Source organism: Equus asinus, chromosome 7, assembly GCF_041296235.1.
Source record: "Equus asinus isolate D_3611 breed Donkey chromosome 7, EquAss-T2T_v2, whole genome shotgun sequence".
NCBI classification, from domain to species: Eukaryota; Metazoa; Chordata; class Mammalia; order Perissodactyla; family Equidae; genus Equus; species Equus asinus.
In genome coordinates, this window is record NC_091796.1 from 28,171,471 (window position 1) to 28,189,255 (window position 17,785).

Consider the following 17,785-nt stretch of genomic DNA (forward strand, 5'->3'; position numbering starts at 1 on the left):
GTGAGAGGCCCTCTCCTACGGGAGGCATTTCTACTATAAGTATATTTTTAGGGAGGCAGGCTTATTTGAACCAATCTATAGTAACTGACAAATCATATATACTACAGAGTCTAGATCTTAAATTATCACTTAGAGCAGACACCTGCCTTGAACCAATATGTAACATGATTTCAAATTACCTAGGATGGACTGGCCTTGGTCCTCCAGTGTTGACAAAGTATTGAGACACAGACAAAAAGTTAACTTGTGGACAGAAAATCATCCTCCCCTTCTCTTCCTGATGGGTACGTGACATACAGCTTGTCCGATGGATAATGAACAGAAACAGCTCCCGAGAGGCTCCCCGTCCTTACCCTTATAGGATACACGACAGCTTCTTTGACTAACTGCTTGGCTGCATCGAGTCCAATAATGTCACTCCACTTTATGTTTGGATTATGGAGATAGATGTCCTGCAATGCACGTTTGATCATTTTGTTAAAACTAATGTTTTCCTCCACAGCTGTAATAAACACAGGAGCAGCAAAAGACTTGACTTACAAAAGGACATAAAGTGCTGGTGATAAAACTTTTCGTATTAGATATATGTATATATACACACTGTAATTTGGGGCTAGTTCACTAAAGGGATGCTGTGAAAATATTCAGTGATTTTTCCCTAAAGAAGATATTGATGATATAATATGGTACTTTTAGGGGGAAGAAAAAAAATCTCCTAACAATGGACTGTACCTGCCTTCAGTCAATAGCAAACCAGACTGATTTACGACCCTCATCAGAGGAGCTACAGAACATGCCTTCAAATTACATTAGCTTTTACCGCGAAACATGGTTCCTAGCTGGTGCCTGGCCTCTCTCTCGCTCCTTGATCTCGCAAACACTTTCTTAATTTGTTGCATAAAAGAAATAATGCTCCTCTGAAACCAATTTCTTTTTTTTTCCCTGGTGATCGCTGCCTACTTCCATCAGGAACAATTGCTTCTACGAAATTCAAAGAAGCCAAGAACCAGGCAGAAGTGCAGTTTTCCCGTCTCAGAGTAGAGCCCTGTGGCAACCATCCAGGGTAATCAATTAAGGTAGCTTTTACTGATAACTAATTTACAGTTTCCAAACTTCAATTTCACAAGACGCCTCAGAACAGTCACTCAGGGGCCTTTCTCAGTAGGAGCTGTTTCAGGCAAACTGAAAATCTAGATGCCACATCAAAAAAAGAAAGAAAGAAAGAAAGCCTCCTTTCCAAAGTCATTCTGAGTGACTAGAGAACAATCTGGAAAATATTTTTGTATTTATTTAATTTTTAAATAAGTAATACACGCACACGGTACAAAAATATAAAAATACATTTTTAAAATACTGGTGAGATATTATGCTTCCGCTCCTGTCCCCCATCCTCCCAGGTCCCTCCACCACAGGTGACAATTTCTTTTAGAGAAACTATTTATACAAGTGATTTTGGCAGTGCATAATATGCACGATCCATTCCTGGATGGAATGACAGAGAAAGGACTCAGTCTCCCAAAATCTTGGAGAAACTCAGCCTGTCTTTAAAGGATGGATTTGCGTGCTGGCCCACCAGCCACTCACATTCTTATTACCACACATTCTTAGGAAAAGCTTCACACATAATAGGGATTCATCTCCCTTGGAAGTCAAAGCATCCATAGATAATAGCAGTATTTCTTGCCCTCTTCTAGAGTTGACATTGAGTTCCATATGGTCGTGTTTAATTTCCCGACAGATAGTTCCTCCTTACATCAATCAAAAGTTATCAGTCAGAACTCAATAGGACTGCCTCATGAGATGGGGAGCTCCCCATCACCGTAAGCATTCAAGCAGAGCCTGGAGTTCTATAGAAAGGTTTCCAGATGGAATCATTTCAGGCCACTTCCTCTCTACAACTCTATCATCACTAGTCATGTTATCCTTTTGCAAAAACAGTAATGTAACTATTGACTTTTGTGTGTATAAAAAATATTTTTCTCTGCTCTCTTATGCATCCCAGTGACCACAGCCTGGCTCAATCCCTCAGCCTCTCTCACTGGTGATAACTCCAGAGCTGGTCTGCCTATCTCATTTCTTTGACAGTCACCCACCACACTGTCATTAGAACACGCTATCTAAAAGCACATTGGATCTTTCCACTCTCCCAATGGGCACCTGTCAAAGATGCCCATCTCCTACAGGCTGGTCCCCAGCCCTGGATCCTGTTCACAGAGCCCTTACTCAGGAGCCTGGTCTCTCTCTCCCGCCCCCTTTCCCACCACTCCTTGCACCTTACTTGGCTCAGTAGAAACCCTGCACAAGCCATACAATTTCACAGGTACATACACCTCCAGAATACCTCCACTCTCCCTTTTCTACTCTTTGTCACATAACAGTTTCCTGCGTATCTTCTTCCCTGACACCTTCCCCACCTTTTGGTGCAAAATACTTCTCCTTTATGCTATCAGAGTGCACCTTGCCCGTGGGATGAGAAACTTTTTCGGGCAGTGACTATGTCTGATTCATTCCCCTTTGTGTCTCCAGCCCCCAGCACACCCTTGACACATAATAGGCGTGCAGTAAACAGCTGCTGAACTGAACAGAGAGGCTAGGGGACCCTTCCTTACCTCAGAGTATCTGTGCATTGTGGGGATCATTATAAATATCGTTCTTAGCATGCCTAGGTTTCAGTCTTTCATTAAATATGAGATCTCTGGATATCAGAAAAGTATGTTCTAACTCAGGAATCTATTCTATTCCCAAGGAACTTGCCCAAAGTCACTCAGCAAGAAAGAGGAGGATCTAGAAATCAAATCCAGGCCAACCAATCCCAGAGCCTGGGTCGTTAACCATTAGACTGCACTGCCTTTAGAATCTGGGGGAGAGCTTGAAAACTCAGTAGTCTGGATGGTAAGATATTTCCTAGTAATCTTGTGTTTTATGGAAATTTCCAATTATGCGATCATCGGCTCCTGACATCTCTATTTCTAGGCTTTGACTGTTTAAACAAGACGCAGACATGCTCTTTCCTGCCCTAAGAGGCTTCTTTCCTTGACTCTAGGCTCTGCTCTAAAACCTTTCACCTGTCCCTTCCTCTCCAAGGCTTTTTCTCTTTTGGTTTTCTTGGCCTCTATAGTGAGCTGGTGGGCTTTTTATATTGTAATTTTATGATTCTATAATTTATTTATCATGCATTATTGTGCCTCTAAACAATATGAGTGCCTTCGCAAGTGGGGGCACTTTATAAATAAATGATCATATTTATTGTTATTAATAAAAGAAGCAGCCCGCAATGCTCCAGGAGCCCCAATCCGCCTCCGTAAATTTGTGAATTGAATATCAGATCTTACCCGGCTCACCACGGCTGCCAGTTCTCGCATCTCACTGTTCATGCCAATAAATGCACTCAGAGGCTTCAGCAGTCGTTCCTGGGGACGGGAACAGAAAGCCTCACGTTACAATATTGCTCCATAATTCAGGGAGAAAAACAGGGCACAGATCTCGGTGACACAAATGGTGGCAGGGTGCTGTGACCTTCCACTTGATCTCAAGGTTTCTCTGGACTCAAAATTATCTTTCTAAAGTCATCTAGATTTTGGCAGTTTGTGAGATGATTGTCACATCTTAGCCACTTACTGAGGGGTCTGGGTTACAGTCGAAGCTGTTGAAGCCGAGCTCGCTGCTTGCTCCTTTGATGGCGTCTGTGAGCAGCCCTCGGAAGTCAATGATGTGGCCCTGAAAGGGAGGGATGGTTATTTACGCCATTGAAACATGAGGGAAGACTACCCTTAATGGCTCAGCTTCATTAAATCAAGACACGTTTATGGACCTTGGTATGCAGGGCAAACTTCAAGTGAAGCTTTAAAAAGAACCTGTACTAATAATGAACAGGATGAGTTCCTCAAGTTGGGGTGTCTAAAAAAGACAAGCTGTAAATAAATTCTTCAGGATGAAGTTGAATTTGAATAAAAATTCACAAGCGTTTTCAGTTCCTGACACATATCATCTGCTTCCGTATATGTCTACTTCCCCCATATTGTCTTGTCCTTTTAAAACACTCCACACACAGGAAGAACTCACTGGCGCAAGAGGAACCCTAGTTCCTATTTAGTGACTATCATGTACACTCACCACTCAGGAGAGTGCCTGGCACAAAATAGGTGTACAAGCTACTTTGTGAGGATTATTTACAATTCTTAGAACACCTCTGCTAGTCGGGCCTGGCATCTTAGTCTCATAGATGTGGAAGTAAGGCCAGAGAAGTTAAGCAATCTGCCCAGGGTCACACAGCTAAATGACTTAAGGCCAAGATTCAAACTCAGATATTTGTCTCCCATACTCCTTCCAATGCCACCTTGTCTCTCCTAGAGGCAGAAGGAAAAAGCAAGAATGTGTGCAAAAACAAGTAACAATAACAGTAGCCAGCGTTTACTGAGGGTTTACTACGTGTGAGGCACAGTAAGCACAAAGGCTCTCTATTCACTGTAACATTTACAGTGGGCACTGTGATTGTTTCCATTTTACAGATGAGAGAAATGAGGCTCAGAGAGATTAAACAACTTGCTCAAGGCTACACAGCTGGAAAGGCCTGAGCCGGGGTTTGAACCCAGGTAGGTGGACTCCAAAGCCGGTGCCTTTAAGAGCAACACCCCTCCTAAATTTGCAGGGGACTTGAGAACCCTGAAGCCAGGGCCCCTAACAAGGCAATGACAGACTCCTTGTGGAGATGGGCCCCTGGCTGTACACCCTCATTCATCTGACGAACATTTGAAATGCTAGAGAGAAAACGGCCCACATTTTACTCTGAGGACATTTCTGCTGGAAAGAGAATTGATAGCCAGGCTCTTTCAAAGGTTAAGTGCTGGGTTAAAGAGTCCCTTCCTTGTGACCTGATCAGAAGCATCCATTCTTATCAACCTGAGACCTTCATGAGAGAAACTTAAGCCACAAATTGCTAGGCAGAAAAGTGACTGAAAACATGGCGAAAGTAGTGAAGGTGAACAGGAAAATAATTCTCCATGGGAGACACTGATTCAAATGGCATCATCTACAGCAATTACATATAACTGAGGCCCTTAAAGGAGCCAGTTCGGGCTAGCAAGGCAGCTCCCCTTGATTTCCAGGGAGATGCTCTTATTTCCTCTCCAAACACACACACCCAGAGTTTGGTTTGCCCGAGAAGAGCTGGCCAGAGCTAAGTCAGCGGTCCTCTGCTTTGAGAACTTGATCAAAGAAAGAAAGAAGACTCTCAAATAAGCACAGCTTTGGAGGTTACAATCAAGAGAATATGTTGGTGTGGGTGCCGCTGTTCATTCCAAATGACATGTTTTAACTACTTTTTGCCTACGTCCACCCAATCGGCGTCTTTCCTGTTTGAAAAACTATTTTTTTACGAATCAGGACATAAGGTTCATTATGAAAGGGGTAAAAATGTCTATGAAGGATGAGATCAACCTTCTATCTATTGAGGTTTCACGGTTCATGTGAAATTATGTTTAAGCCCGGAGACTTACCTCCAAGGAGAAAGGTGACCACACTTATCAACTTCCACCAACGGGGCAGAAAAGAATGAGTATGAGGCCATGACTCCCTAATTAATGCAGAACAGTCACACCAATGTTTATTCATTTAATCACAGAATTTTCAAGCTGAAAGGGACATTAGAAGCCATCCCTTCTAAACCCCTCAATTGCAAATGGGGAAATTGAGCTCCTTCAAGTCCCTCCATCCAGAAAGGAGATTCAGACCAGAACCCGGGGTTCTCATCCTCATTCAGTGCTCTTCCCAGTTCACCTCATAGCCACCCTTTGATCATGACTTATTAACTCTTCTGTTTGACAAAAATAACGCTTTTTAATTTTCATTTTTAAAAAGAAAAATGTATCTCCCCTTCCAGTGTCAGGTTCGTGAGTCCAACGTACTTTTTGCGGGCAGACGCTGTCTTCTCCGCCGCCTCTGTTGATTCCTGATATACTTAAGCCAAAGTCAGTACTCACTACGTGGGTGTTATTGTCAACCTCCTGAAGAAAGAGGAAGACAGTGAGAAGTCAGCTGCAGAAAGCAACTTAGAGATGCTGGTTGTAATTGCCTATTCCATCACCCCAAATTAACTGCTGTAACTGGGGAACCCCACATGTAATTTGGCCACTTCTGTGCAGACCCAACAAGATGAACTATCTGCCTGGACCGTGTGGAAGGAGCCGTCCCTGGAATCCTTGGGCTCCGAACAGCTTTTCCAGCAGAGGAAACAGCTGTGCTTTAACCCATCCCCACTCGCTGGCTTGTCTTTCTCCTGTGACAGAGGTGTTTGTGGCCAGGGGTGGCTGAGTTTGCAGAAGCAGCAGAGTCAACCAGCCTCCTGTGGGACTCGTCTCCCTTCCATTGAGTCAGACTGCAACCGCCAGAACCATACAACCTCCATGAGGGTGAGAGGTTCTTTTTGACTAATTGAGTTTCGTGGTTCTTGCTTTCTAACGACATCTTTCACGTTCATTCTTTCCATTCTTTTTCACAATTTCCATTGGTTCTCTTTCCTTTGAAAGCTGGTATGTTTTGTCCTAAACCAGAAGGTTCTCGCATCTCCTGGATCTCCTGAGTCAGGAGCCATCGGTTTCACCGCCTGCTGGGCTCTCTGCTCTTGCTGCTCATCTCCTCCCCCAGAAAGTCCAGTGTGGAGGTCTGGAGTGGGGATCAACCAGGAGTGCGTTGGAGAAACCCAACAGGAGACTCTGAGGCCCAGCCACACTCAACACCACCCCTGGCCTACTCTTAGGAACCCAGGGATGTGCTTCAGGACGGGAAGACCTGCCGCCTAGAATTACCTCCAATGGGCAGAGCAAGCTCTACAGCCGCCAGGCACTCCTGCTCTCACTGGGCCCAGCCACCCCTCGAGGCCCGCCACCCAGCGCTCAGACCAAGGAAGGGTTCTGGGGGGAAAGGAGGCCTCTTGCTCAAATTAAGAAACAAGAAAGCCTAGGGATTTGCCTGTGGTTTTAATCCAGCATACAGGAAGAAATCTATAATCTGCCAAAATTACACAACAATTTGAAAACATGGTCCTCAAAAAATAAATAAATGTTCTTGGGGCTATTTCTCAGCCACCTGTGATTTTACCGACGCCAAGCAAAGCCATCCCAACCTGCTTAGGATGCTCCTTATGGAGGGGCTTGGTGTCCCCTGGCTTCCCCACTGAGCTTTTGGACCGAGGCCTCTGCTGATTGATCCTGGGAAGATTTTGACAGCTGTCACTCATCACCCTAGGGAAAGGAACAAAGACCTTGGAGGAAATTATTGTAACCAATTAATTTGAGGTAACTGAACAACTTGTGTCACACACTTAAAGAAAGTTCTGGAAACATATGCAGATGCACCACAATAGGGTCATTCTATCTGCACCATCCTCCCACCCTGTCCATCCTGGTGCTGACTCCCTCCAGTCTACCCACTGGGTTCTTCCAGACTAGAGGGTCCGCCTCCTCCTGGAGCCCCCAACTCTCCCTCTTCATTTCCCCTTCATACCACCTGGCTCCAGCCCTTCTGCAAAGAGCTCTCTGTCCCCAAGAAGACATTCTTTACAAGCATTCTCCCATTGTTTCTTCTCACCTTCCTTAAAGAGCAGCTCGCAGGTCAAGGGGAAGGTATGAGGGAGGAAGGAGTCCTGCTCCCATTAAGAAACATTAGAAAACCTAGGGATCGGACCGGAACTTTAATCCAGGTGTACCTGCCTACTTAAAATACCTCTCATCGTGCCACATATGATCGACATCAAGGGGGGCTGGGGGAAAAAAAGCAAACCTTACCTCATCTCCGTTGTCACAGATTATTCATATTAACAAAAAAAAATTTCATCAAATATTGTTCACTTCAGGCAAAACAAATTGAGGGAGCTGGAAGTCAGCATAGTTGCTAACTCTGGTGGAGATGGGGAGTATTGACTGGGAAGGGAGTGGCAGTGGGGTTTCAGGAGTATATGTGCATTGTATATATGGTATACATCAATACAAATGTAAAATAAACGTGTTCACGACATCCTCATAAGTAGACATACAATTCAATAATGGAATGTTTTTAGATAGGAGATGACATCCAGAGAGTGACAGGACCTGCTTGGGGGGCAGAACATGAACCCCCACATCATCAATTGTTTGGTTCTCTCAGTTCTTTTGTCCTAACATTTGCAGGAGGTTTGCTAGACTTATTTCTCCCCACATTCTAAGTAGGCTCAGAGGGCTGCTATTTCAACTCCATTTCTTTGTGGGAAAGAAAAAGTTTGTTCGTGTCTAATATAAACACATAGCTATTTGGCCAGAAAGACGATCCACACCAACAATACCACAAATGTCTGCACGTGGTGCCCCCTGTTTTGGGCCCACTGGGGTGAGTGTCCTAAGAGTGGACAACTAACACTTTCTCAGGGCATCTGTTTTTCATCTGTAAACTGGGGATAAGAATGTCTGTCCCTCAGGCCTTTTGCTGACAAAAAAAATGAAATAACTACAAAATGAATACCAAGCATTTTACAAGGACAAACCCTTATGAATAGCATTGTTTTAAATGAAGTGATGTTAAGGGCCAGCCCCGTGGCTGAGTGGTTCAGTTTGCACGCTCCACTTCGGCGGCCTGGGGTTCTCAGGTTTGGATCCTGGGCGCAGACCCTCACACTGCTCATCAAGCCGTGCTGTGGCAGCATCCACATAGAAGAACTAGAAGGACTTACAACTAGGATGTACAACTAGGTACTAGGCCTTTGGGGAGAAAAAAGACAAAGATTGGCAACAGATGTTAGCTCAGGGCCAATCTTTAAAAGAAAAAGAAGAAAAGAAATGGAGTGAGGTTATATATTGCTAAATTTTCCTCTATGTCCTTGTGGGGCTGGCAGGGAATGAGGACTCTATTTTCCCACTTTGATTTCCCATTGGAAGCAACTAATAAAAAGATTTGCTTTAACATGACCAAAGATAAGTGCACTAATGTGTAAAGCAATGCAATTAATTTCCAGTCAGCTCTAATGATTGTAAATGTAATGATTGTAATGTAAATGATTTTTCCTAATATGGAACCAAGTTCACCCTGTTTTAACTGTAGTCACCAGTCCTAGATGTGCCCTGTGGAATTCTGCAAAGAAGGCCCCATCCCCCTTTAGCTCTTTTTTTCTTTCCTCCCCAAAGCCCCAGTGCAAGGTTGCACATCCCAGCTGCAAGTTGTTCCAGCAGCTCCATGTAAGCCACCACCACAGCATGGTAACCAACAGACGGGTGACATGGTTCCATGATCAAGAAGTGAACCTAGGCCGCCGAAGTGATGAGCATGGAACTTTAACCACCAGGCCATCAGGGCTGGCTCAACTCATCTCCCTTTAGAGAGTGAAGACCACTATTACATTGTTCCAACCACACACACCCCCACCCCCCAACCCTAAGTCTTCTGTTCTTCAAGCTAAGCATCTCCGGTTGCTCCACTCATTCCTAAGGTACTGGCTCCCAGATTCTTCCTCATCCTGGTCACCTTCCCTTTGTCCACTGTCTTCTGACCAATAGAGTCACCTCCTTCTTTCTATTGATAAGACACGAGACCACATCAGCAATCACATCACATTGTTGACTCTCATTGCATCTGCAATTAACTCTAATTTCTAAATCTCTGATTTTGTAATGGGGGAGCTATTTGTTGTGAATCTGGTTAGAGCTTAAACCTTATTTCATTAAATTTCATCTTGTTATTTTGGGCCCATCTCCCAAACTGTCAAGATCTTTTGGCACCTTAATTCTGTCATCCATCACATTAAATAACCTTTCCTCCTTTGGGTTATCTGCAAATCTGTAAACTGTGAGCTTGCTCTCTGGTGTGGGATGCAAGAATTATGAAAAGGCACTTTCATTTGCTAATAGCCAGTCTCATGACACAACCTCTCATCTCAATAACTATCTTTGAGGGTAAAATTATAAACAAACTCCATTCATTATTTTCCTAGTTATCCTTCCTGACTCCAACCACTTGCTTTCCAACCTTTATGCCTGCCATGTGCAAACATCTACTCAGAGAGGAGCTGAGGAAAGCCCAGCTGTTGCACAGGCTCCATCTGCAAAGGGAAGCAAAGCCGTCCAGGGACCTTCGCTCACAGAACGGCTCTGCCGGGTGAGAAACGCTGAGGAAATTCCAGGCGTGAATGCACGGCTGAAAAATACTCAGAACCCAAATGCGTTCCAAAGCTGGCCTCTTAAAATGCTCCTCACTGTTTCTATTCACAAGTAGTTATCATTTATTACCAGAGTTTGACTAGTTTTATGGAAACTATAAATAAAAAAATAGCACTCTGGTCAAAACAATAAAACTGTTCCTAAAGAACAGCACAAAGCACAGGGAGCCTGGGGCAGAGCATTACTGTGCGTGTGATCATGAAGCATGCACGGGCTCCACGACTACTTCATAAACGATTCCAGATGGCGTCGCTTATAAAAGGTGACATGCCTCTGCCCCTTCCTTCTTAGGCTGCAGACACAGGACTGGAGTCGCAAGAGCAGGGAACTTATCAGGGCCGCAGAATTCACCACACCTCTTGAGGACCTGATGAGTTGCTTATGCCCACAATCTGAGTTTTCTTCTTTCAATTACATTGTAAGATTTTTAAAAATTTTATTTACTGATTGAAGAGTTGTGTGGCCCCTACTGGAACCCCACTTTAACTTTCCCCTGAGGTTTGGGCTTTATTATAATAGCAAAAATCCACAGGCTTGATGCCCCAGAGCTGTGCCATCCTCGGCAACAGCGCCCTTGCATTCTTGATCATTTCTGAACAGGTTCTGACAATAGGGCTGTTGGTCGGGAGCAGGAAGAGAGGAATGGGGAGGACACTGAGGCAAGAATGGGGGGGCTTGTGTCTACCCAGAATGGTCAGGAGACAGAAGGGCTCCAATCAGATGCTACAAGTCCCAAAGGAGATTTGGATTTGAGAAGCTGGAGAAAGGAATATAAGATGAGCATGAGAAAAGGAGGGGAAAAGAAACACCCGATTCTCCTTAGACAATCGGAACATGTGATTTGGGAGTGCACAAAGAAATGACAGGTATGATTTAAAAAGGGAACATAGTACTTCTTGGGTGCTCACTATGTGCTTGGAACTCGTTATGTGTCAGAAACTTGTTCCAAGCTTATAAGTAGCAAAGCCAGGAATTGACCCTGGGTCTTTTAATCTCTTAAGTCCATGCTTTTCATACCACACAGCTTAGAAAGACAGAGCATCACTGGATAAAATTATTTGTGGCAAAACCAGGAGAACCAACAGACTCTGGCCCATCTGTAATATGAGAGGAAACCATGACTGGGCCCACCAAGGTCACATGACCACAGTCTGGTATTGCTGGTAGACAGTCACAGGGCTGCACTGGAGAATCTTCTGGAAAGGGATCCCATAAATTCCCAGAGCTGAGTTGGTCAAGTTGAGTTACTATTCACTTTACCTTCTGGTCTTTCCTCCACTTCTTTGTGGCAAATTATTTTCTGCTGTAGCAAAACAAATATTGGGAGAAAAGGAAAGAATTTTATTTTTAAGAGGAAGTGATTTTTCGATTAGCAGACATTTGGTCCTGCCCAAAACTTCCATAAGACATTTGGTAGATGCCAAAAGGTCCTTGACATTTGGTCCTGTCCAAAATGTCCATGAGCATATTTGGCCCATGCCAAATGATTTTAGACAGGACCAAATATCGAGGACCTTTTGGCGTGAACCAAATGTCTCCACGGGCGTTTTGGAGAAGACCAAATATTAAGGACCTTTTGGTTTGGACCCAAAGTCTTATGAGCATTTTGGACAGGACCTTATGAGCGTTTCCTACAGGGCCCCAAAGGCCTCAGATATTAAACATGTTGGAGACTATGGACCTAGTGGCAACTCCAATGTGGGCTAGCTTTATAATTACCATTTCATTAAGTTTTCATAAACTTGACACCATTTTGCTATGATCTGTGGGACAACAGGGTGATTGCATGAGTCTGGCAGAGAACACTTATCAGTCATACTCTGCCAGTTTACCTTAAAATAAAGACATTATATCCAATATCCCAGGAGAATGTGGTTCTAGAAATGTGCAATCTAGAAATCAGATCATGTCAGTAATAGTCCTGGTGGCCCAGTGGTTAGGATTCAGTGCTGTCTCTACCAACACCTGGATGCAAAAACCAGCCAAGGACGCCAAGCTCTGAATCCTGCATTGAAAGGGAGCTCAGATAAAATACTTCTTTCTCAGACCCCTTCCAGCTCTGAGACTCGGCCCTGGCTATTTTTAATTGACGTTCCTCTTGGTTTCCTGGTCCCCACATGAAATGTTAAAGTCTGTGGCTTAACAAGTGCCTTGTAAACAGGACAATGATCTCCCTTGGTTTATAATTACTTCCCCCACTTACAGACTTCCAAGTCAATGTTACTACAAAACATAGGGCCCTCACTTTAGATCTTTCCTCCAGCCAGCCTCCTTGACTGCTAACCTATACTGGGTCTTTGCATTATATTGATCATTATCTGGATTGATGGCTTTCAGAAGCATTTCATTATCTATACATGAGCTATTAGCTTCACCAATACTCATTTTCATGTTGTTTTCAAGATAGATAATAGGTCTTCCTAGCAAGAAAAAAGTCTTCTGTCATTTATCCTCTTCTAACAGCTCTTTCCACCTCTAAAGAAATGAAAGTAATGTCGTTCTTCTAAAAAGTACCTGTGATACGCTGGGGTTTTGCTTTCATTGCCCTAAAACACACATTCCTCAAATAAATGCCAACACGAATAAAGGGACGTCAATGTCCAGAAGATCATGTTTAAATTGTCTGCACTGGATCTAAGAGAAGCCAAATAATCTTCCTGGTCTACTCTTTCAGTGCAGGACGGGAGGGCACCATCTATCTGGGAATAAAATGAGGAAGAAACACTAATCTTAAAGACGAGATAGAGCCTAATTTCTAGAAAATAGCCAAATACCTGGGTCTGATGCCTTTTTGACAATTTTTGGGTATTTCTGGAATTTTACAAAGTAATAGCTCTCGTATTCCATCAGAATAGTTTCAAGATCAACGTTGTCACAGACTTCAAAGCGTCGTAAGCCCAGTTTAGTTTCTTGCTCCAAAGCATTGGCTGTATCAATATATCTGACCGTTTCACAAAAGAAAAAAAACAAGAAAATTAACTGGGTAAAAAGAATAAAGGCTAACAGCATTAAAAATCCAAAGAGATTCAATACAAAGTGTATGCTTATATTAAATAGTACATTAGATGAAAACTAAAATATGTGAGGTTTGCCTGTAGAGTAAGGAGCCCATATACATCAAACGTAGCCAAACATTGTCTTTCAAAGAGGTTGCCTCTGGAAGCTACATATTTATTCCAATGACATCATGATTGTTCAAAATGTTTTGGGGAGTAATTAAAAGTCAAATAAGTAAATCAAAGAAGTCTTGTGATTTACCTTTACCCATTAGTAACCAAAAATGAGTATTTGCCCAACTTGATTACCTCTTTATTTACCAGGATTCATTTTAGGTAACATTTGGCAACTGCTAAAACCCAAATTCAACCCCAAAAGGTATGATTTACCACCACTGAGGTGGTGGAAATTCAAAAGTGAGGCAATTCAAAAGAATATATCATAAGCTCTGAAGGAAATTCCAAAAATATGTTGGTCAACATCATCGAGGAAGTTTAGCCTAAGAAGACATCATCCACCTGGATGTATTATTTCCGGTAATCTTTTCATCAGTCACACATTACACTACCAGGTGCCTCTGTACGTAAGTAGTGTTTTCACCGTGGGTTCTTCGCTGTCATTTTCAACTTATTTGTTCGTAAAGACTGTCCTACTTAAGTGAGCTTAGCGATAAAAGCAGAGGCCTTCTCTCACAGTCCTCTGAAAGTGGAAAGACTCTCCAGGTCTTAATCCTGGTTCTTAACTTCTTTTTAAAATCAAGGACTGAGAAATGTGCACATGCGCCAATATGTACAAATTAGCACACAATTTCAGGGGCTCATCCAAGGATCTCAGATTAAGAATTCCTGCTGCAGGTCGGATTTCTATCTGTTTGATTTGAATCTTGGGAAGATAGAAGGAGAAAACCTTTTTTTTTTTTTTTCATTGTGCTCTCTTCCCTGGCCCAGATTCAGGCCAGTTGGAAGATTGAACTTTCTTAAAAGAGGTTTCTTAAAAGAGATTATGTCCAACGACCTTGCTAATTTTAAAGAATTTGCAAACGTCAATGAACTGTAGTCAGTCAGCTTCTGTACTTATTGATGGCTCATTAGGCTTCTGCATTACGTCTTAATCCCCATTTTACAGAGAGAAAAACTAAATCAATTTTTTTATTAATAATTTGTGTTTAGCATGAAGTAATACATGCTCACTTAAGAAAAACCTAAAAAATACCCATAAGTCAAAAGAAAATTCAACCAGTCAGAGATAATGACTATCAACATTTTCTCTATTTTTCCAAACACTTTTCAATGACTAAATGCACATAGATTTACATATCTGCACTGGTAAAGCAGGAAAAAAAATGACGGAAGATGGGAACACACACTATTACTTGTGGTCTTTACTCACATCACATTATATTCTGAACTCTTTCCAGGATCACGGAGTTTTCACTTAAACAAAAATTACAAGAATAGGTGATGGCAGGCCCCGTATTTCCTAAACTAATTGATCTGGGGAATAAGCATAGATTGCTTCTGTATGTTTCTGTTACCCTGTTTGAGCTTGAATGAGGTCTGAACTTAAGAGGCTTGGCAAGAGCAGCCGCTAGAGGTTCTTAACCAACAGACAGGACAGGACTCCAGGAAGAGGAGCGAGCAGTAATGAGCAGAGCATGGCAGGAGATGGGAAAGCTCTTAACAAGCACTCAGGCCAGAGAGATGCACCTGTAGTCTTACAAGAGCCAGCATCCATAACCATCCACTGTCTGATTTTACCAACTCTCCCCCACGCATCCAAACTCTGCTCTTTGTGTTTCCCTAACTGTCCGCTCATGCCACACCCCTTCTCTCTCTGCCCCTGCCTAGAATGTCCTCGTCCATCACATCTGTCTACCCACATTCTACACATCTTTCAAGACCAGCTCACATCGCCTTCTCTACAAAGCTTTCTCTAATTGTTTATTCCAATCCACAATCATCTATCTTCTTTGCTAAATTCTTAGTATTTTGTTAAAGGCGGTCTATTTTTCTGCCACTGATATGTCCTTAAAAACACCCATAGTTCGCTTTTCATCTTGATAACTCACTCATAAGTCCCTTTCCCAGCAGGTCTCAGGAAAATGCAACTCTAGCAGAATTCACATTGACTCGAGATGCAAGGGGCCATCTTGTGGCAGAAAGGGGAAATGCATGCTTTGTAAACACGCGGTAAGCTCTCTAGGCCGTAACAGCACCTGCAGGAAAAGGGATAGCTAGTCTGACTTTTGTTTTTCTGGCTTTTTGTTTTTACAGTTCTACTTTCTGATATAGTTTCTGGAATACAAAATATATTACAATAAAAATCAAGAATTATCTGTGTAAACGACTGTGCCTTGCTTTCTAATTATTCTACCCATCTACATGCCAGTAAGTTCCTCAGTGGCTATTCAAACGACATGTACTGAGCATCTATTAATACTATGCTTACAGTCCTGGGCTCTTGTAAGATGAGTTCAAGTTTTATAAGAGTCGATTAATCTATGAAGGCAACATTTCTCGAAGTTTTCCATGGAAAACTTGTCCCTAAAGATGGCCTGTGAAAAAATGTGTTCCTTGTTCAAACTGGTTTGCAAAACCCTGAATACTGTGACGTTAGCACAGATGTTCCCATTGCACATTAGTCAAGCAGATGATCTGAGAAGTCCTGAAATAAGGGAATCTGTTTAAATTAGTTTTACCCAATGTTTGCCAAGCTTATTTGATCACAAAACTCTCTTAAAGTAACATCTATTAACATTCTGTAGAACCACTGTTCCACACACTTAGAAAACACAGCCTTGAGGTGTTTTAGCCCAGGATTATTTGAATGGAGCTGAGATTTAATAAAAAGATAAAGCAAAATGGGCCAAACCCACATTCCAGTTGCTTTAAGTTCTTTGCTGAACCAGGTTCGGTATTAAAAGCATAAAATCCAAATTCCACATCCTCCATAGTAAAATGAGCAAGTGCTCATACGTGCTTACCTTGTGTCAGGCACTATACTAAGCATGTCACATATTTAGTTCTCATACTAACAGCATCTACCTGATACTTGAACACCATCTCCCATTACTCCATTTTATAGGCAAGGGAACTAAGGAAAAAAGAGAATAAGTAACTTGCACAAGGTCACTGGTTACCAAGGAGTAGAGTGGGCATTTGAACCAAGGCAGTCTGGTTCCCAAGACCATGTGCCTATCCAGGAAGCCCTTCCTACCAGGCTAACCCACCAGCCCTTATCTCAAAGCAGACACCTGGCACCATGCTGCCCTTGCAATTGCTTTCCATAGATGGGTGGTGAATGGTGAGGAACAACCCACCGCCTGGGTCATCAATTTCAAGAAGATCCTCTTTTTCCAGATGGAGAAACAGAGGCACAGAGAGGACCAAAGTCAGCCTTGCTCTGCTTGGGCTTTCGGTTCCACCCCACTTGTGTGTGTGGACACAGAGCTTTAGCAGTTGAGCATCAGTTGACTGGTCTGCCTGCTAACCATTTGAGAGGAAGCACTCATTTCTCTAGTCTGAGACTGGTGGTGACGAGGAAAGAATAAGTTGTTTATTATTTAAGCAAAATTTAAATCCCCAACACCAAAAAGAGAAGTGTTTGATAGAACTGTGTGTTTCAAAGTAAGCGGACTGAGAAATGTTTTTATGTTAAAGATGATGCAGTTCATCACATTTATAGTGGAAAAAAGCCATTTCCAAAATTGTGATATTGAAGTGTTATGAGAAAGGCCACATTTTGTAATTAAAGATCTTGCATGATCAGTCAGGGGGAGAAAATAAATCAGGTTACTCACTAACAAAGTTTGCTCAAAGGTGCAGTGTTATAATTAGTCCCCAAAACGCATGCATCCGAAATTTTGGCGAAAAACTCAAATCCTTTAATGACTTGAGTAATAAAAGAATGCTTAAGTACAGTTGCAGAGATTTCATTTTCTGACTTTAAAACGCCATATTTAAAAAAATAAAAAAACCTCAAGAAATATGGCCCACCCACATTTTGATCTTCCTGAGGTGATCCTCAGAGAAAATCAGATCTTCCACGTTGGAGCAAAGGAACAGGACCCTAGAAGGCTTCTGGAGGGAGACAGGCCTAGAAAGTGCCCCCACTTAGAGCCAGCTGACTTTTAGTGAGCTCCTTGACTCCCCTAGGCCTCAGTTTCTTCAAGTGTAAAATGGGGACCTTAATACTCCCCGTAAAATTTAAAAGTTCCTCGAGGTCTCTCGAATGCTCATTCCCCTGGAGAGGGAGATAGGTTTATTGAAAACAGCTGTTGCTGGCTGGTTCTGAGAAACAACGATGAACTCTCACTTCCTTCTCAGCTGCCTCCGGCCCGCCTCATCTCTTTCCTCCCTTCCGCCCCAACACTAGGGCTAGTGGGCTCTCAGATCTGACTTTTAGTCACAGCAGCTCCCTGATTCACTAGCAGCTACTCTGTGTCTCGGAAGAAGAGATGCTCATTCAACCTTTTGGGAAAATGCCAGTAGCTGGTTGATTCTTCATGCTCTAACGAAGGATTTCTCCATCTTGGCATGATTGGCATTTGGGGCCAAATAACTCTTTGTTGTGGGGGCTGTCCCACACGTTGAAGGATATTTAGCAGTATC

At 42.8% G+C, this 17,785-nt stretch overlaps 1 protein-coding gene across 3 annotated transcripts in view; it reads right to left on the bottom strand.

The window, feature by feature from the left end:
- KATNAL2 (katanin catalytic subunit A1 like 2) overlaps positions 1 to 17,785 on the bottom strand; it is a 78,795-nt gene that overhangs the window by 26,960 nt on the left and 34,050 nt on the right. For 2 of the 3 annotated variants that reach the window (XM_014841299.3, XM_044774678.2), the window contains 7 exons: positions 12,953 to 13,119; positions 11,439 to 11,481; positions 7,121 to 7,238; positions 5,904 to 6,002; positions 3,619 to 3,717; positions 3,333 to 3,410; positions 354 to 452 (listed from right to left, as the gene is read on the bottom strand). In XM_014841299.3, coding sequence (XP_014696785.1) covers positions 354 to 452; positions 3,333 to 3,410; positions 3,619 to 3,717; positions 5,904 to 6,002; positions 7,121 to 7,238; positions 11,439 to 11,481; positions 12,953 to 13,119 — 703 coding nt within the window. The remainder of the gene's footprint in view (positions 1 to 353; positions 453 to 3,332; positions 3,411 to 3,618; positions 3,718 to 5,903; positions 6,003 to 7,120; positions 7,239 to 11,438; positions 11,482 to 12,952; positions 13,120 to 17,785) is intronic. The other variant, XM_044774677.2, reaches the window with a different exon arrangement.